This window comes from Pan troglodytes, chromosome 16, assembly GCF_028858775.2.
Source record: "Pan troglodytes isolate AG18354 chromosome 16, NHGRI_mPanTro3-v2.0_pri, whole genome shotgun sequence".
Taxonomy (NCBI): Eukaryota; Metazoa; Chordata; class Mammalia; order Primates; family Hominidae; genus Pan; species Pan troglodytes.
The window spans coordinates 67364712-67385829 of record NC_072414.2 but is presented as its reverse complement, the minus strand read 5'-3'; the positions used below and the strand labels follow the sequence as shown (position 1 = coordinate 67385829).

At 43.1% G+C, this 21118-nt stretch overlaps 1 protein-coding gene across 16 annotated transcripts in view; it reads left to right on the top strand.

Annotated features, from left to right (window-relative positions):
• SIN3A (SIN3 transcription regulator family member A) overlaps positions 1 to 21118 on the top strand; it is an 84567-nt gene that overhangs the window by 5569 nt on the left and 57880 nt on the right. For 6 of the 16 annotated variants that reach the window (XM_016927208.4, XM_009429558.5, XM_063794218.1 and 3 more), the window contains exon 2: positions 20096 to 20317. In XM_016927208.4, coding sequence (XP_016782697.1) covers positions 20096 to 20317 — 222 coding nt within the window. Of the gene's footprint in view, positions 1 to 2345; positions 2467 to 2775; positions 2867 to 6803; positions 6919 to 6962; positions 7178 to 12921; positions 12973 to 14062; positions 14161 to 20095; positions 20318 to 21118 lie in introns of those variants that run through there. The other 10 variants (XM_063794216.1, XM_063794214.1, XM_063794217.1 and 7 more) reach the window with 8 other exon arrangements.

Here is a 21118-nt window from a genome sequence, read left to right as displayed (position 1 = left end):
GAAACCCTAGATCCGCGGTGGTGATGGTAGGGGAGGGGCAGGGAGTCATCAGAGACTAGAAATGTGGCGGAGGGAAAACCTTCTCTGGGGTTCCCTTGATGTTCAGTTACCGTGGCTGTACGGGGCGGGGCTTCCTTTGAGCCAATGGGTGGTGGGTAGTAGACTTGGCGTCTGTTTCGGTGCGTTAGGACTTTAAACGAAGTTAGCCTTGAAAAGGCAGTGGAAGCTCCTCCTCTTTACAAGGCTGAGATTTATAACAGGAAAGTTTGGATTTACATTTTAATCTCAAAACTGGTCTGTTTATAAAGTAGGGTTTTTTTTTTTTAAGAACTCAGACTTTGAATAAAATACTCCGATATCTCTGACAGTTGTATTTTTGAATGCTTTCATTGTGCAGATGGTTCTGCTATATAAACTTAGTTTCCTGGCCGGGCGCGGTGGCTCATGCCTGTAATCCTAGCACTTTGGGAGGCCGAGGCAGGTGGATCACTTGAGGTCAGGAGTTCGAGACCAGCCAGGCTTACATGGCGAAACCCTGTTTCTACTAGAAATACAAAAAATAGCTGGGCGTGGTGGCAAGCGCCTGTAATCCCAGCTACTGGGGAGGCTGAGGCAGGCGAATCACTTGAACCCGGGAGGCGAGGTTGCAGTGAGCCGAGATGGGGCCATTGCACTGTAGCCTGGGCGACAGGAGCAAAACTCCGCCTCAAAAAACAACCAAAAAAACTTGGTTTCCTAAAGAATTTGCTATTTAGGTAACTATAGGTGAAAAGTCTTTTCTTTTTGATTTTATGTAATTATGTTAGACCATCTAGACCACTTTCTATTTATAGTCTACATAGTACAGTGTTGTTGCCCTTTTTATTTCAGAGGAGGGTGAAATTGTGGATCAGGGTAGCCTTCTGTATGTGACTTCTGTAGCGTTGCCCTCCAGCCTGTATTGGAGAGTTGCCTTAGGACATTTCAGATTTAGATAGCAGAACCACATTAGATGAGGTTTTTGCTTTCACTTGATACATTATCTTTTCCTATTGAGAGAAATTATTTCAGTGTTTTCACATTTTTCATGAGAAAAATAAACATGGAACCAATGTTTATTTATGCAGTAATGTCTAAATGAGCCTCTGGTTAATTATCTGAAGTGAAATTCTAGATTTGTGCTTTGGTTAGTAGGGCCTGAGTGGTACCCTGTGCTATATTTATGTGAAAAGGGTAGGTGGGTCCTACCTTCTCTGCTAAGGAAGTTGCAAAAGCAATAGCATTTTAGTTTAGCAAATGATGGCTGTAATAGAATTGGTGGAGAGACAAAAAATCCAGGTGGTTTTTTCTGATGCCATAAACTGAGAGAGATAGTGGAGAACGATTGACCATTGAGGAAAATTTGGGCTACATATATAGTTCCCACGATTTGCAGTGCTGTATACTGGGGAACACAGAAGAGTCTATAAGGATTCAAGTAAGAACCTGGTTTTGCTGTATTAGGAACATTTTCATAAATGCTTCATAATCTCCAGATAATTATTTTATATACTATAATTTTGTTCAGAGATAAATAGCTTAGAAAGATTGGCACTTGGTAATTAAGAGGGTTTTAATAATTTACATACAGAGAAAGACTTTTTTTCTTTTTTAAGGAAGGAGGTGTGTAGTAATTTGACAAGATTCCTGGTGAAGTATAATTCTTTTTACATCTTCAGTGGAAGCAGACAAGACACTGGAGAGCTGTGCATGGCAGATGTTAGTACCTGGGAATTTTAACTGGAATTAAGAGGTTATATCCGTGGCATTCAGTAGTTTAACATAGTGCTTTTCATGGCTTTCTCTATTTTCTGGGCAATCCACCAGCCAAGAGTTTGTTAAGCTTTACTTTCTGTAGGCCTTTAAAAAAATAAATAGTATATGCTTTTTCAAAATACACCTTCCTCGCCCCTTGAAAAATAAAAGCTGATATTTATTGAGCACTTACTGTGTCACAGATACTGTGTTAGGCACTAGACTTTTTTTTTTTTTTTTTTTTTTTTTTGAGACGGAGTCCTGCTCTGTCTCCCAGGCTGGAGTGCAGTGGTGCAATGTCAGCTCACTGCAACTTCCGCCTCCCGGGTTCTAGCGATTGTCCTGCCTCAGCCTCCACGAAGAAGAAGCTGGGGCGCCACCACACGCCTGGCTAAGTTTTGTACTTTTGGTAGAGACAGGGTTTCACCATGTTGATCAGGTTGGTCTCAGACTCCTGACCTCGTGATCCACCCGCCTCAGCCTCCCAAAGTACTGGGATTACAGGCATGATCCACTGCACCCGGCCGCATAATGTCTTTTTTTCTCATGTCTTTTTTTTTTTTTTTTTTTAGACGAAGTCTCGCTCTGTCACCAGGCTGGAGTGCAGTGGCATGATCACAGCTCACTGCAGTGTTGATCTTCTGGACTTAAGCGACCCTCCTACCTTAGCCTCCCGTGTAGCTGGGACTACAGGTGTGTGCCACCACGCACCTGGCTAATTTTTTTAATATTTTTATAGAGATGAAGTCCTGCTATGTTGCCCAGGCTGGTCTCGAACTCCTGGGCTCAAGAGATCCTTCTGCCTCAGCCTCTCAAAAGTGCTAGGATTAAGACGTGAGCCACCGTGCCCGGTCATTGGTGGCAATTTCTACCTGATGTATTTCTTATTTGCCCCTTTTGCATTTGTTTTCCCTACCCACTTTTTGTCTTGTGTGCTCGTATGTTACCCATATTTCTCAGCATGACAGTGGACCCTTCATGAGTCTTCTTGGTGTCCTCCAGGGCTAGGCTTGCTGACATATGGGCTACTGGAGGATATGCAGGTCCACATCCTTTATTTGCAGTTCTGAAATGCAAGAGTTTTTGTTTTTTGGTAAGTCTACTTCCACAACTAGTTTTGGGGTACAGCCTGACCTGGGCTATCCTGCATGATGCAGAAATGTGACTGCTTGATTATGGGGAGCTACTCAGCCCTAGCTGGGAGAGAGAGATGATACAGTATATGTACCATATTACCTTTCTAAAATCCAAACAATGCTGATGACTCTAACGGGGATCTCTCCCTCTACCATAGACTAATATGTCTAGTGGCCCACTCAAGGTCTCCACTCGATGTCTCCTCTTGGATAACTAAGAGACATTGTTGACTCTTCTGTGTCTTTTTCATATGTGGTCCATCAGTAAATTTTATTGCTTTATATTCAAAATACTATCCAGAATTAGACCACTTAGGATCTGCATCTCCACTGCCCTAGTCAGCGCCTGTGCATCTCTAGCTTGGATTCTATTCTCCTTGTTTTGTTACTGCGGCTCTTAAATGTGTTCTCAACATAGCAACCCAAGTGATTCTTTTGAAACGTAAGTCATACCGTGTCACTTCTCTGCTTAAAACCATCCAGTGGCTTTCCATTTCAGTCTGAGTATTAAACCTGAGTCCTTATTTAGATATGTCTGTAATGAGCTGGGCGCGGTGGCCCATGCCTGTAATACCAGCACTTTGGGAGGCTGAGGCGGGCGGATCACGAGGTCAGGAGATTGAGACCATCCTGGCTAACATGGTCTCCACTAAAAAAATACAAAAGAGTTAGCCGGGCATGGTGGCACACGCACCTGTAGTCCCAGCTACTCGGGAGGTTGAGGCAGGAGAATGGTGTGAACCCGGGAGGTGGAGCTTGCAGTGAGCCGAGATCGTGCCACTGCACTCTAGCCTGGGCGACAGAGCGAGACTCTGTCTCAAAAGAAAAAAAAAAGATATGTCTGTAATTTCACCATTTTGGGAGCTCAAGTGGGAGGATCGTTTGAGTCCAGGAGTTTGAGACCAGCTTGGGCATCATAACAAGACCTTGTCTCTATAAAAAAATTAAAAATTAGCCAAGCATGCTGGCACGTGCCTGTAGTCCCAGTTACTTGAGAGGCTGAGGCAGGAGGATTGCTTGAGCTCAGGAGCTTGAGGCTGCAGTGAGCCGTGACTGTGCCACTGCACCCCAGCCTTGACGACAAAATGAGACCCTGTGTCAAAAAATAAAAAAACACCTGTAAGAACAAATCTGATGCACCCTCTGCCTGCCACCCTTATCCTAGTACCTCTCTGACTACATTTCTGACTAGTCCTTCTTTCGTTTTTCTTCAGCTACCCAGCCTTCATGCTGTTTTGGAACATGTCAAGCACATGTGAGCCCTCACAAAGACATGAGGGTCTTTGCAGTTGCTGTCCCCTCTGCCTAGAAGGCTTCCTCCACTAATTTCTGCATGACTAGCTCCCTCACTTCTTTTACTCAGAAGTTACCTTATCAGTAGGTATTATCTGACCATTCTTCTCTACAATTTCAAAAACTCTTCCTTGCCTTTTGTTCTTGATACCTGTCACTGCCTACTATTCTAAATATTATACTTTGTCTATTGTGTCATCTTTCACTAAAATATAAGCTTCTTGAGGGAAGGGATTTTTGTTTACCGTTGTATCTCCAGCTCCTAAAACACCTGGTGCATAGTATGTGCTCAGTAAATATTAGAGAATGTATACATGAATGAATGATTTGGTTTCCACCACAGACAAGACAAAGCAGTATGCTGAGCATGGTAGAGGATACATAGATGTTTAAAGATGTTATGTGCCCATGTTTGTGTGGGAGCAGAAGAGCTAATGTGATAAAAGCAGTGTGAGATGTGAGTGACACTTCCACCTGTCCTTTCAAGAACTATCTCAAGTTCTATTCTTTGTAATGCTCTATTTTCTTTTCTTTCTTTCTTTCTTTTTTTTTTTTTTTTTTGAGACAAGGTCTCACTGTGTTGCTCAGGCTAGAGTGCAGTGGTACTATCTCGGCTCATTGCACACACACACATACACACACCCAGCTTCAAGTGAGTCTCCTGCCTCAGTCTCCCGAGCAGCTGGGATTACAGGCATGTGCCACTACACCCGGCTATTTATTTATTTATTTATTTATTTTGAGACGGAGTTTTGCTCTGTCTCCCAGGCTGGAGTGCAGTGGTGCAATCTCGGCTTGGCACAATCTCAGCTCACTGCAACCACCACCTCCTGGGTTCAAGTGATTCTTCTGCCTTAGCCTCCCGAATAGCTGGGATTACAGGCACCCACCACCATGCCTGGCTAATTTTTTTTTTTTTTTTTTTTTTGAGACAGTGTCTCGCTCTGTCGCCCAGGCTGGAGTACAGTAGCGTGATCTCAGCTCACTGCAATCTCCCCTTTCCAGGTTCAAGCAGTTCTCCTGTCTCAGCCTCCTGAGTAGCTGGGATCACAGGCGCCACCACCATGCCTGGCTAATTTTTTGTATTTTTAGTAGAGACAGGGTTTTACCACGTTGACCAGCCTTGTCTTGAACTCCTGGCCTCAGGCAATCCACCTGCCTTGGCCTCCCGAAGTGCTGGGATTACAGGCATGAGCCACTGCACCTGGCCTTATAGATATTTTGAAAGATTATATTTCTTATATTAAATAGAGATAGGGTCTTACCATGTTGCTCAGGCTGGTCTTCCTGGACTCAAGCAATCCACCTGCCTCAGACACCCGAAGTGCTGAGATTACAGGTGTTAGCCACCATGCCTGGCCTAATACTTAATTTTTAAAAAACTTTTTCTTTGGAAATAATTTTAGACTTCAAAGAGAGTTGCAAAAATAATACAAATAATAGCCCTATAATCTTCACCTAGATTCCCCAAGTGCATCTTTTAAAACCACAATACAGTGATCAAATCAGAAAATCAACATTGATAACAATTATTAATACATTTTGAATTTAACTAAATTTCTGTTCATTTTCTACCTACAGTAGTAAGAAATGTCTGTGTAACATCAGTGTCACCGAACTCTGTATTGCCCAGAATGGTCTCAAACTCCTGGGCTCAAGCAGTCTGCCCACCTCGGCCTCCCAAAGTGCTGGGATTACAGGCCTGAGCCACCGCACCTGGTCTGGACTCAATTTTAGTTTTTGAGTTTTGTTTTTTTTTTTAAAGCAGTACTAACTACTTGTAAAGATGTATATTTCATGATTTTTATTTATTGGAGGTCTTCAAAACAGCAAAGAGAAAATTTATTTTTATTTTTAATTTTATTTTTGAGATGCGTTCTTGTTCCATCCCCAGGCTGGAGTGCAGTAGTGCGATCTTGGCTCACTGCAACCTCCACCTCCTGGGTTCAAGTGGTTCTCCTGCCTCAACCTCCCGAGTAGCTGGGATTACAGGTGTGTACCACCATACCCAGCTAATTTTTGTATTTTTAGTAGAAATGGGGTTTCACCATATTGGCCAGGCTGGCCTCGAACTTCTTATCTCTCGAAGTGCTGGGATTACAGGCATGAGTCACCATGCCCAGCCTGAAAATTTATTTTTTTTTACAAAGGAATAAACTCATTTTAGCTATTACCACTTGTACATCTAAACAATGTTATGGAGTTTTACTGATCTTATTTTTCCTGTATATTGAAATGTTTTGGTATTTCATCATCCTAGGAATTATTTCATCATTACTCATCAATTCTCAAATATGCTAAAGAGGACTAAAATAATATGACAAAGGGAGAATTATAGAATTGCTTAAAAGGATATGCAGTAGTGAAATAAATCATTAGTTTTACACTTCAGTTTTTAGAGATGGGGCCTCACTTTGTTGTCCAGGCCGAAGTGCAGTGGTATGATCATAGCTCTCTGCAGCCTCAAACTTCTGGGCTCAAGTGATCATCCCGCCTAAGCATCCTGGGTAGCTGGGACTATAGGTGTGCACCGCGGCCCTTCAGTTTTCTTATTGCTTTTCCCAAAACTTACAGCAACTTTTTTTTTCTTTTTGGATACAGGGTCTCACTCTGTCACCCAGGCTGGAGTGCAGTGGCGCAATCTCAGTTCACTGCAACCTTCGCCTCCCAGACTCAAGCAATCTCACCTCAGCCCTCCAAGTAGCTGGGACTACAGGCACGTGCCACCACACCTGGCTAATTTTTGTATTTTTTTTGTAGAGAGAACGTTTCGCCATGTTGTCTAGGCTAGTCTCGAACTCCTGGGCTCAAACAATCCACCCACCATAGCCTCCCAAAGTGCTGGGATTCCAGGCATGAGCCAGCATGCCCAGCCTACAGCATCTTTCAAGAAAGTATAAAAGAAGTTGGGAGATACCATCTTAAACATTATGTAAGATGTTAACATTTGGAGAATCTAGGTGAAGGAGTACATGGTAATTTTTATACTATTTTTCAACTTTTAAGCTTTCATTGGACATATTTAAAAATCCATAGTTTTTCATCTTCCTCCTATAATGGCAAAGAGAAGAAAACTGACCACAGAAGACATTTCAGAGGAACTAGTAGATGAATGCTGTGTGACAGTAGTATTCTAGACTGTTAGGATGACGGTAAAGTTATATAAACCAAGTTGTAAAATAAGAGTCTTCAGCCAGGCATGGTGGCGTGCACCTGTAATCCTAGCATCTTGGGAGGCTGAGATGAGAGGATCACTTGAGCCCAGTACTTCAAAACCAGGCTGGGCAACATAGCAAGATTCTGTCTCCACCCATATACATATGTGACTGTACCCTAGATGAGTTTAGAATGTGATTTTTTTTTTTTTTTTTTTTTTTTTGAGACAGAGTTTTGCTCTTATTGCCCAGGCTGGAGTGCCATGGCACAATCTCGGCTCACCGCAACCTCCGCCTCCTGGGTTCAAGGGATTCTCCTGCCTTAGCCTCCCAAGTAGCTGGGATTACAGGCATGTACCACCATGCCTGGCTAATTTTTTGTATTTTTAGTAGAAGATGGGGTTTCTCCATGTTGGTCAGGCTGGTCTCGAACTCCCAACCTCAGGTGATCCACCTGCCTTGGCCTCCCAAAGTGCTGGGATTACAGTCGTGAGCCACCGTGCCCAGTGGTGAATTTTTTTTTTTTTTTTTTTTTTTAAAGATGGGATCTATCTCACTATGTTGCCCAGGCTGGATTTAAATTCCTGAGCTCAAGCTGTTCTGCTTCAGTCCCCCCAAGTAACTGGAACTATAGGCACCCAGCTAGAATGTGATTTTCTTTTTATAAGAATCAGAACTGGGCTGGGTGCAGTGGCATATGCCTGCAATCCCACCTTCTTGGGAGGCTGAGGTGGGAGGATCGCTTGAGCCCAGACGTTCGAGACCAGCCTGGGCAACATAGTGAGACCCCATTTCTATTTTTAAGAAATGAAAAAAAAAAACAATCAAAACCACTGCACTTTGCCAAAAAGATGTATGATAGTATTCTTTCATCTTTCAAGATATTTGTACACCAAAACTTAGTTGATGCAGTTTGTAAGTGGACAGGTGCCAAAGTTACGTATATGTATAAAGATGGTTAGAAGGAAAAATTACGTAAAAATGAAAAAAAATCAGTTTTTTTTTTTTGTTTTTTTGTTTTTTTTTTTTTTGAGACAGAGTCTCACTCTTGTTACCCAGGCTGGAGTGCAGTGGCATGGTCTTTGCTCACTGCAACCTCTGCCTCCCGGGTTCAAGCGATTCTCCTGCCTCAGCCTCCCGAGTAGCTGGGGCTACGGGTGCGTGCCACTGCACTCGGCTAATTTTTTGTAGTTTTGGTACAGATGGGGTTTCACCGTTTTAGCCAGGATGGTCTCAATCTCCTGACCTCGTGATCCACCCGCCTCGGCCTCTGAGAGTGCTGGGATTAGAGGCAAGAGCCACCACGCTCAGCCTGGATTGTTCATTCTGATTGACATTTATTAGTCTAAAAATGAGAATGCCTATGATTATGGAGCAAAGAAGATGACTGTTCTCTCCAACAAAATTATGAAGTGAGTTTTCAAAGTATTTCATTTGATGGGCAGAAAGGGAAAAAAAGACCCAGAGGTGATAAGCTAGAACCTTACTAGAGCTGTACCTGAAACCTGGAATCAAAATTTACAAAATGGAAGCCAAGCGTGGTGGTGTGTACCTGTTTACAGAGTGGAAGCCAAGTGTAGTGGTATACACCAGCTACTCGGGAGGCCGAGGCAGGAGGATCGCTTGTGGCCAGGAGTTCAAGACCGGCCGGTGCAATGTAGGGAGACCCTGTCTCTAAAAATTTTTTTCTTGTTAGCCACTCTGTAGTCCCAGCTACTTAGGAAGCTGACGTGGGAGGATTGTTTGAGCCCAGCAGTCTGTAATGAGCTATGATCATGCCACTGTACTCTAGCCTGGGCAATAGAGCAAGACCCTGTTTTTTTTTTATTTTGTTTTTTGTTTTTTTGAGACGGAGTCTGGCTCTGTTGCCCACGATGGAGTGTAGTGGCGAGATCTCGGTCAACCTCCACCTCCCAAGTTCAAGCAATTCTACTGACACAGCTTCCTGAGTAGCTGGGATTATAGGCACACGCCACCATGCCCGGCTAATTTTTTTGTATTTTTAGTAGAGATGGGGTTTCACCATGTTGGCTAGGCTGGTCTTGAGCTCCTCACCTCACGTGATCTACCCGACTTGGCCTCCCAAAGTACTGAGGTTACAGGCGTGAGCCACTGCACCTGGCCAACCCTGTTTCTTTTTCTTGTTCTTTTTTTTTTTTTTTGAGACAGAGTCTTCGCTCTGTCACCCAGGCTGGAGTGCAGTGGCGCGATCTCAGCTCACTGCAAGCTCTGCCTTCCAGGTTCACGCCATTCTCCTGCCTCAGCCTCCCGAGCAGCTGGGACTACAGGCGCCTGCCACCACGCCTGGCTAATTTTTTGTATTTTTAGTAAAGACGGGGCTTCACCTTGTTAGCCAGGATGGTCTCAATCTCCTGACCTCGTAATCCGCCTGCCTCGGCCTTCCAAAGTGCTGGGATTACAGGCATGAGCCACCGCGCCCGACCCCTTGTTTCTTAAAAGAAACAAAAAATTTATAGAATGGCTGTGTTCCAGGTTCATGCATGACATTTGATGAGTACTTGGTTGCATTTTAAAGGATGTTGCACTTTTTGGATATTTATGTCTCCCAGTGTCCAGGAAAGTACGGAATAAAAATTTAGATTTGCTACTTAAGGCTGGGCACGGTGGCTCACACCTGTAATCCCAGCACTTTGGGTGGCTGAAGCGGGCAGATCACTTGAGGTCAGGAGTTTGAGACCAGCCTGGCCAACATGGCAAAACCCCTTCTCTACTAAAAATACAAAAATTAGCCAGGTGTAGTGGCACACACCTGTAATTCCAGCTGCTTGGGAGGCTGAGGCACAGGAATCGCTTGAACCTGGGAGGCAGAGGTTGCAGTGAGTTGAGATTGCACCACTGCACTCCAGCCTGGGTGACAAAGTAAGACTCTGTCTCAAAAAAAAAAAAAAAATTTGCTACTTACATTCTTGTTAAAATAGTAAGTAATAATGATATGGGTTTTTTTTAAAGTTATTTATTTATTTATTTTTGAGAGGGAGTCTCGCTCTGTTGCCCAGGCTGGAGTGCAATGGCGTGATCTTGGCTCACTGCAACCTCCGCCTCCCAGGTTCAAGCGATTCTCCTGCCTCAGCCTCCAAAGTTGCTGGGATTACAGGCGCCCGCTACCACGCCCACCTGATTTTTGTGTTTTTAGTAGAGACGGGGTTTCACCATGTTGACCAGGCTGGTCTTGAACTCCTGACCTCAGGTGATCCGCCCGCCTCAGCCTCCCAAAGTGCTGAGATTACAGGCGTGAGCCACCACACTTGGCCTTATTTTTAATTTTTACAGATTTAATGAGCATTATGATATCAGAAAAGCTCTAAAATTTTGAGTCAGAAGAGTTTTACAGATCAAGCCTAAGAGAGGGACGAAAGGAGACCAGGCGTAAAAAAAGATAAGAGTTCTAAAAAACTTTAGGTCAGAGTGTCTGGCCAATGCGTAATGGTATAATGCGGGTTAAAGGTGTATCATATGCCGTAAAAGAAGCATTGATGGCCGGGTGCAATGGCTCACGCCTGTAATCCCAGCACTTTGGGAGGCTGAGGTGGGTGGATCATGAGGTCAGGAGATCGAGACCATCCTGGCTAACACAGTGAAACCCCATCTCTACTAAAAAATACAAAAAAAAATTAGCCAGGCGTGGTGGCAGGCGCCTGTTGTCCCAGTTACTTGGGAGGCTGATGCTGAAGAATGGCGTGAACCTGGGAGGCGGAGCTTACAGTGAGCCAAGATCACGCCACTGCGCTCCAGCCTGGGTGACAGAGCAAGACTCTGTCTCAAAAAAAAAAATAAAAAAGATATGTGACAGTTGGGGTTATGATTAAATTTAGGTTTCTCAATCTTCACACACTGTTGACATTTTGGGCCAAATAATTTGTTGTGAGGAGACTGTCGTGTGCATTGTAGGATGTTTGACAACATCCTTTTACTCTACCTGTGAGATATCAGTAGCATTCCATCTTCCCGAGTTGTGACAACCAAAAATGTCTTCCATCATTACTGCATGTGCCCTTGGGAGGCAGAATCTCCCCTAGTTGAGGACCACTGCATTAGAAGAATGTAAAAACTGAGTTCAAAGGAGGCTTGGATATTAGATCTAATGGTGTCTTTTGAGAAGAGCTGGTTGTTAATTTTGCCAAGCAATAATTCTAATCAATATATGAAATCTAAATAGAGTGCCTTTCATTCTGTAATAGATTCTTTCTTAGCAGATTTAAAACCAGAGGTGGACTTTTGGACAAATTTTGAATTAGACTACTCAAAATTGCACTGGGTTGAAGTTTACATTGACTTAATACTGTGATGGAAGTTTGCTTTTGAAGAGAAACTTTCCATTGTTTCAAGAATATGCATTTAAAAATAAGCAAAAAAGAGTATGCATTTATTTATTTTATTTTTTGTTCTAAGAGCATGCATTTAAACAAACTGACCAGGATAGACTTTTGTTTTTTTGAGACAGGGTCTTATTCCATCACCCATGCTGGAGTGCAGTGGCATAATCACAGCTCACTGTAGCCTCAACCTCCCAGGCTCAAGTGATCCTCCCACCTCAGCCTCCTAAGCAGCAAGGACTACAGGTGCTCACTACCATGCCCAGCTAATTTTTAATAAAATTTTTTTGTAGAGACGGTGTCTCACTTTGTTGCCCAGGCTCATCTCAAACTCCTGGCCTGAAGCAATCCTCCCACCATGGCCTCCCAAAGTGCTAGGATTACAAATGTGAGCTGCTACACCCAGCATCCCACCCGTTTTTTTTTGTTTGTTTGTTTTGTTTTTTGAGACGGAGAGCCTTGTTCTGTCAACCAGGCTGGAATGCGGTGGCGCGATCTCAGCTCACTGCACCCTCCGCACCCTGGGTTCAAGCGATTCTTGTGTCTCAGCTTCCTGAGTAGCTGGGATTACAGGCACCCACAACCACACCCGCCTAATTTGTTTTTCATACTTTAGTAAAGACAGAGTTTCGCCATGTTGGCCAGGCTGGTTTTGAACTCCTGACCTCAAGTGATCTGCCTGCCTCAGCCTCCCAAAGTGCTAGGATTACAGGTGTGAACCACCGCGCCCAGTTTTATTATAACACATGGCCAGGTGACTTTTAGGACCTGTAGGTGTTTTTTGTGTGTGTGTGTATTTGGGATCTTCCTCTGTTGCTCAGGCTGGAGTGCAGTGGTGCAATCTTGGTTAATCTAACCTCCACCTCCTGGCCTCAAATGATCCTTCCTCCTCAGTCACCCAGAGTGCTGGAATTACAGGTGCAAGCCACTGTGCCCACCAGGTGACCTTTAAATGTTCTGCTGCCATTATTTAGTCTTCTCTCCATAGTTTCTATACGTCAAAGTGCTTTTTTTTTCTTTTTATAATGTCTTCTAGACTAGAGTTCTGATAGTACTATAAACTCCAAATTTGAAACAGTTGGAGACCAACCATGTTGGCTGAAGCGGGACTTGACAGTACTTTTGTGGCTGACTTTGTGGTTCCATCGTTTGGCTTTCTTTATATTCTAGAATTACACTGTACCCCTCTGCAAGCGTGGTTTTACAATCTGTCCAATGTTTCTACTTTAGATTGGTCATATTCCAAGGAGGAAGAATTTAACCTCTTGCTCTTTTAGTCAGGTATGTGACCTTGAATAAGTCATTTAATTTGAGTATCAGTTTCCCTCAAAAAAAAAAAGGGTCTGGCTGGGCGCAGTGGCTCATGCCTATAATCTCAGCACTTTGGGAGGCCAAGACAGGAGGATTGTTTGAGGCCAGGAGTTGGAGACCAGCCTGGGCAGCATATCGAGACCCTGTCTCTACAAAAAATACAAAAGTTAGATATGGTGGCGCTGCCTATGTCCCAGCTACTCGGGAGGCTGAGGTGGGAGGATTACTTGAGCCCAGGAGGTTGGGGATGCGGTGAGCCGTGATAGCACTGCTGCACTCCAGCCTGGTGGACATAATGGTATGCTATTGCAAAAAAAAAAAAAAAGGGTTCTGGGACTGCCTATCTGACAGGATTGTTGCGAGGAGGACATCAGCTGATAGCAGTCATACATGGAAGACTTGGCTGTTGTCGGGGAGGAAATCTCTGGCTCAGTGCTGGACTTCTAACCCTCCGCACAGGGCCAGGCATGTCTTAAGCACTTGCTAATTATTTGTGGGATGAATGATTTGGCAAAGATTGTAAATAACTATTGCCTGCAAGTCTAAACTTACTATTTTAATTTCATGCTCTATACCCCTGTGTTCTAATTCATCTCTAATTTTCAAGATGTAGCTGAATATTTACCTTTATAGAGTCTTCCCAAGTGTACCTGTATGTATCCCTTTCCCAATTTATAGTACCTATTTTTTCCACTCAAGAGCTGGTTTGTATTGTTGGCTTTTCTTCCTGTTTTTTTTTTTTCCTAATCCTCAGAACCTGTGGATGTTTTTTTCCAAGACTTTATCAAGAAAATTTCCAAATACACAACAAAGTTGATAGAATTTTAGTAAATATAATGAATACCCATATACACAGTACCTAGATTTTACCATTATCATTTTTCTACTACTAGGTTTAACATATGCCTGTCCATCTATCCATCCCTCCATCAATGAATCTGATTTTTTGATGTATTTCAAAATAAATTGCAGACATTAGTATACTTCATCTAAGCACTTGAGCATGTTTATCATTATCTAGAGTTTAATATTGTTTATAGCATTTTTCTTTTTTGTCCAGGCTCGAGTGCAGTAGCGAGATCTCAGCTCACCTCAGCCTCTGTCTCCTGGACTCACATGATCCTCCCACCTCAGCCTCCTAAATAGCTGGGATTACAGGTACATGCCACCATGCATGGCTAATTTTGTATTTTTTGTAGAGATGGAGTCTCGCTATGTTGCCCAGGCTGGTCTTGAACTCCTGTGCTCAAGAGGTCCGCCTGCCTCGGCCTCCCAAAGTGCTGGGATTACAGGCACTTTGTGAGCCATTGTGCCTGGCTAGCATGTTTTTTTCTTTGTCTTTCTTTTTCTTTTTTGTTTTTTTTGTTTTTTTTTGAGACAGAGTCTCACTCTGTTGCCCAGGCCGGAGTGCAGTGACGTTATCACTGCTCACTACAACCTTGCAGCCTCAACTTCTGAGGTCAAGAGATCCTTCCATTTCAGTCACTGGAGTAGCTAGTACCATAGTTGTGCACCACCACTTCCAGCTAATTGTTTTTTTATTTTGTAGAGACAGGGTCATCCCATTGTTGCCCAGGCTGGTCTCCAGCTCCTGGGCTCAAGCCATCCGTGAGCCTCAGCTTCCCAAAGTGTTGGGATTACAGGCATGAATCACTGTGCCCAGGCACATTTTTCTTTCAATGCAAATTTTACATACAATGAAATGTACAAATCTTTAGTACATTTTGTGTGTGTATATATACATACATGAGATCATGCTGTATGTATTCTATAGCTTACTGTTTTCTTCTTCTTCTTTTTTTTTTTTTGAGACGTAGTTTCACTCTTGTTGCCCAGGCTGGAGTGCAATGGCGCCATCTTGGCTCACCTCAACCTCTACCTCCTGGGTTCGAGTGATTCTCCTGCCTCAGCCTCCCAAGTAGCTGGGATTACAGGCATGCGCCACCACGCCCAGCTAATATTTGTGTTTTTAGTAGAGACAGGGTTTCTCCATGTTGGTCAGGTTGGTCTCGAACTCCCAAACTCAGGTGATCCACCCGCCTCGGCCTCCAAAGTGCTGGGATTATAAGCGTAAGCCACTGCATCCGGCCTAGCCTGCTGTTTTCACTTAATATGTCTTAGAGTTCATTCTTTGTACTTGTGGATAAACCCTGATCTTTCTGATTCCTACATAGTTTTCCATAATATGCATGATCACATTTATTTAGCTGATAGACATTTAGATTTTCATACTTTGCTGCAATAAATATACTCAGCAGATGTGTAGGATACAGGCCTGAAAGTGGAATTGATGGTTTCAGTATTCCAAAATCTAGTATGTTTTAGAGTTCATTTCTTATACTCGTGGATAAACTTTGATCTGATTCTTACATAGTTTTCCATAATATGCATGGGATGGGTATGCACATTTAAAATTTTAATAAATACCTACAAGTTGCCAGCTAAATAGGCTGTACCAATTAAAGCCTCCTCCATCAGTGTTTCCCTGTATCCTTACCCACACTGTCATCTTTTTTTTTTTTAATTGCTTTGGAGTAAATTACTTTTTTTTTTCTTGAGGCGGGGTTTCGCTCTTGTTGCCCAGGCTGGAGTGCAGTGGCGCGATCTCGGCTCGCTGCAGCCTCTGCCTCCCAGGTTCAAGCGATTCTCCTGCCTCAGCCTCTCGAGTAGCTGGGATTACAGGCATGCACCACCATGCCCGGCTAATTTTGTGTTTTTAGTAGAGACGGAGTTTCTCCATGTTGATCAGGCTGGTCTCAAACTCCCGACGTCAGGTGATCCACTCGCCTCGGCGAACCAAAATGTTAGGATTGCAGGCGTGAGCCACGGCGCCTGGCCTTTTATATATTTTTTTTTTGAGACAGTTCCACTCTATTGCCCAGGCTGGAGTGCAATGGCGCGATTTCGGCTCACTGCAACCTCCACCTCCCAGGTTCAAGTGATTCTTGTGCCTCAGCCTCCTGAGTAGCTGGGATTACAGGCGCCCACAACCACACCCGGCTAATTTTTGTATTTTTAGTAGAGGGAGGGTTTCGCCATGTTGGCCGGTCTGGTCTTGAACTCCTGACCTCAAGTGATCCGCCTGCCTCGGCCTCCCAAAGCGCTGGGATTACAGGCATGAGCCACCTCGCCCGGCCTACTTTACACGTTTTTTATTACTAGTGAGGCTGTATATGGTTTTAGAGGGCAAGGGCTGAAATCATCTACCAACTTCATATCTACTTACTGAACATTTGCTTTTAATGAATGAATGCTACTAAAGCATTTCTGCTTTATTAGGTTTAGGCTGAAGAAGGATGAGTTAGCTAAGTGTGTGAAAGGTTAAAAAAAGCTGAACTTGCTCCCTGCATGTGTGCCTTAAATAAGTAAAGGGATTCTTCCTTCATTTCTTCTCTTCTGTGAGAGGTAAGGTAGTGAAGTAGTTAAGAGCCAGGCTCTGGAGACAGATTTCCTGGATTTATATCACAGCTTTGCCTCTTACTAGCTGTGCAACCTTGGGCAGTTTACTTAATCTTTGTTTTTCAGTTTCCTCATTCATAAATTAGAGAACACCTTGCTTATAAGGTTGTTGTGAAGGATGATCAGGGCCTGAAACAAGGAGGTATGATTAGAGCGGAAGCAATTTATTTGAGAGAGAGTTAGGAATAGAACTTTGAGTGGTAATTGTTTGTTTGTTTGTTTGTTGTTGTTGTTTTTGAGATGGAGTCTTGCTCTGTCGCCCAGGCTGGAGTGCAGTGGCACGATCTCGGCTCACTGCAAGCTCCGCCTCCCGGTCCACGCCATTCTCCTGCCTCAGCCTCCCGAGTAGCTAGGACTACAGGTGCCCGCCACTACGCCTGGCTAATTTTTTGTATTTTTAGTAGAGACGGGGTTTCACCATGTTAGCCAGGATGGTCTCGATCTCCTGATCTCGTGAGCCACCACGCCTGGCCTATGAGTGGTAATTGTTAAAGGAATAAAGTATGGTTCAGAGAAAGTTCAGCCTCTGTAGTGTTGTAGAGGTGGTATGGAAAGCAAACTCTGGAGGTGGATGAAGTTAAGTACCATATGAAATCCCAATCACTTAATAAAAGAAACGATATTTTAACAGCCAAAAGATAAGAGTATATCAGAATAAACCATAGTACTGTAATACTTAATCTATGAAAAGCTCACTACAATCTTCTTTTTCCTTATAGACTGGTTCATAAACCAGCATTTGGAAATCACTAATGTAGGCTGATCCCCTCCTTTTGCCCCTGTTTGAAAACAGGGCCAAAATTAGAAAGCTTCATGGTAGATAGAGTTTGGAGTAGAATCCAGTTCTTTTTTGTTTGTTTTTATTTTTTGCCCTCAAACATTCTCCCATCCAACAGAATCCAGTTCTTAAAAGGTACTCTAGTGTTTTTTCTATAGTCGTGCCGTGCTCTTCACATCTGATTTTGGCTTATTATTTATAAAGTTTTTTTTTTTGTTGTTATTTTTTGAGACAGAGTCGTGCTGTCCCCCAGCCTGGGGTGCAGTGGTGCGAATTTGCTCACTGCAACCTCCGCCTCCCAGGTTCAAGCGATTCTCCCGTCTCAGCGTCCCAAGTAGCTGGGATTACAGATGCGTGCCATCATGCCCAGCTAATTTTGTATTTTTAGTAGAGACTGGGTTTCACCATGTTGGCCTAGCTGGTCTCGAACTCCTGACTTCAGATGATCCACTCACCTCGGCCTTCCAAAGTGCTGGGATTACAGGTGTGAGCCACTGTGACCAGCCTATGAAGTTTTTGTTTTTTAAACCCAGTGCTGCCCTATCATAACATTTCTATAATTTTTTTTTTTTTTTTTTTTTTTTTGAGACAGAGTCTCAGTCTGTTGCCCAGGCTGGAGTGCAGTGGTGGGACCTCCCCTCATGCAACCTCTGCCTCCTGGATTCTAGCGATTCTCATGCCTCAGCCTCCCAAGTAGCAGGTTTTACAGGTGTGTGCCATCACACCTGGCTAATTTTTGTATTTTTACTGGAGACAGGGTTTCACCATGTTGGCCAGGCTGGTCCCAAACTCCCGACCTTAAGTGATCTGCCTGCCTCAGCCTCCCAAAGTGCTGGGATTACAGGTGAGAGCCACTGCATCCGGCCAATAAAGTATTGACTTCATTTTTGGTTACAGAGGTTAATCTCAGATGAGTTAAGCATCGGTTTTAAATCAACAGAACCCAAGACCAAACCAGTGAAAGTCATGAACGTATATAAGAAATAGCCAAAAAGACATTTTACTCTACCTGTGATTAGACTCAGTTCCTCATCCCAAAACACGCTGAGGTTTAGTGTTCGTAGTTGATTAGTGGCAAATAACATGCATAAACCTATATCCTCAACCTCTTAATATGTCTAAAAGGTTTTTGAATACTAAGCTAAACATGCTATTTCATGCTAGAAAAACCTAGGAAAGCATAACTAGCTAAGACATTTTAAATTATTTGTCCTCAGCAGCTGTCAGAAACGTTCTCAACTCCATTTAACTGAGTTCCACATATTATCACACACAAAGCTGAGAGACAGTCTGAAGTTATATAGGCCACAGAGAGCATATTTGTGGCTTGAGTTTACAAATAGTTAAAAGTGGCCAGCTTGCAAATTAATGGGTTGTGCTGCTGTGTCAGGGTCCCACTTAGGTATGTGAAATGTGAGAAAAACCTGAGACAGGATTTCAGAGCTAAGGATTAGAGTGGCAGGCAGATTGAGGACTATAGTGAGAACAAAGAAAAGGTGAAACAGCCATGGAGAGTCATTGTAAAGACTACTTTCCCTTTAGGGCTTGTGTGCTCCGAGAGGATAAAGAAAAGATCTTGGGTAGACTTATGAATTAGGTAAAGATTTTTTTTTTTTAACTTAACCGTATTTCAGATGAGGGGGTGGCTTGCCAAATCTCCCACTATTACTGTAAATTTTATCTTCTTTCCATAGCAGTGGTATCTTATTTAAGAGATTTTTTGGGACTGGAAAAGTGGTGGGGCCTTTTTTCTTTGGATGGCTGATTCATTCTTTCTCACTGATGGTGTGTTATGCTTGTGTTAGTGATACTGATATGGAAAAGCTCTGAAGACCCAAGTAGATTACTGGGCCAAGTAGATTACTGTGTCCTGCAGGAATGAAATTGTCTCCCACGGAGGTATTATTAAGCTAAGAGAATCTCTTCTTATAACTGTTAAGACCGGAAGAAAACTTAGGAGTGATCTGTTCCAACTTTCTTATTTTATAGTTGGAGAAACTGAAATTCACATAGAATGAGGAACTTGTTGAAGTTACGTAGCATCTTAAATTGGCAAGTCTAGAATCTTTGTCTTCCCATTCCTGGCACGGTATTCTTTCCATGATACCATTATAATTGTTGAAACAAATTTTAAATTAGACCACAATTATAGTAGTAGGTTTTGAGAGGATTTAAGAAGAAGCACTTGAGGCCGGGCACGGTGGCTCACGCCTGTAATCCCAGCACTTTGGGAGGCCGAGGCGGATGGATCACAAGGTCAGGAGATCGAGACCATCCTGGCTAACACGGTGAAACCCCGTCTCTACTAAAAATGCAAAAAAAGTAGCCGGGTGTGGTGGCGGGTGCCTGTAGTCCCAGCTACTCGGGAGGCTGAGGCAGGAGAATGGCGTGAACCCGGGAGGTGGAGCTTGCAGTGAGCCGAGATGGTGCCACTGCACTCAGCCTGGGCAACAGAGTGAGACTCCGTCTCAAAAAAAAAAAGAAGAAGCACTTGAATATTTTTGCAGCATGTAGATATGTAATTAATATTAGGAGTGATAGCATTTGAGGAGAAAACTAGAGAATAAAGGGAAACAAGGTTGTGTTTATATTTTTAAATTGGAGCATATTTTTCAACTTCATAGTACCAAATTAATTAAAATTATGTTATTTAAATATTTGTCTTTTTCAGTTATAACTTGTTCACTGTGGTGGGGGGTGGTATGCCCACATGCACTTAAACTTCATCACTAAGATGAAATAGATGATCAGTTCTGGGAGTCAAGCTTTTACTAAACTTGGGTGACTGGTCCTAAGTGGCGTACATCATACTGGAGTGAGAATTGACTTGCATGCTATTGCTTTTGGTTTCTGCAGGTTTTGTGGTGCATCCCTGAGCATGAGCACAGAATGAAGCGGCGTTTGGATGACCAGGAGTCACCGGTGTATGCAGCTCAGCAGCGTCGGATCCCTGGCAGCACAGAGGCTTTTCCTCACCAGCACCGGGTGCTTGCCCCTGCCCCTCCTGTGTATGAAGCAGTGTCTGAGACCATGCAGTCAGCTACGGGAATTCAGTACTCTGTAACACCCAGCTACCAGGTAAGCTGGAGCCAACCAAGGGACTAGAATGAGGGAAGAGAAATAGTGGTTTTAGGCAATTATAAAACTTTTTTTAATACTGTGTTAGATATTAAAAATTGTTGAGTATGTGTAAGGTAAAAAAAAAAAAAAACAAAACTGTGTACTCACCATACAAGTTTTTAAAAAAAGAGTGTTGTCATGACCTTTGAAGTTCCCTGCGTATCCCACTCTGCTCCCTTCTTTTCCCTCCCTTCAGAGGTAGCCACTGATCTAAACTTTGTATTTATCATTCCCTTGACTTTATTTACTTAAAAAAAAATCTAACATAATTGTTTAGTTTCGGTATTTTTGAACTTTTATATAAATGGAAACATTTTCTTCTTTGACTCACTTTGTTTTAAAAACCCCATATTTTTATAGATCGCTGTAATTCCACCATTTTCACTCTAGTGTAAATTATATGCATATACTCAATTTATTTGTCAATTCTACTGTTGGACTATTGGGCTGTTTCCAGGTTTTTGCTTTTACAAAGGTGCTGCTGTGAACATTCTGATATTGTCTTAGTGCACTCAGTGGCAGTTCATGACAAAATAAGAAGCTTGTGCCAGAATTTAAATCAACGCACTTATTAAGACAGTTTTGCTATTTATTTTTAAAAAAGACAGCTGAATTAAACATCATTGTAGTGAAATATGGCTGACTCTTGGACAGTGTGGGGGTTGAGGCACTGACTGCCCCCCATGCAGTCAAAAATACATGTATAACTTTTTTCCTTTTTTAGGAGATAGTGTCTTGCTCTGTGGCCCCTGTTGGGGT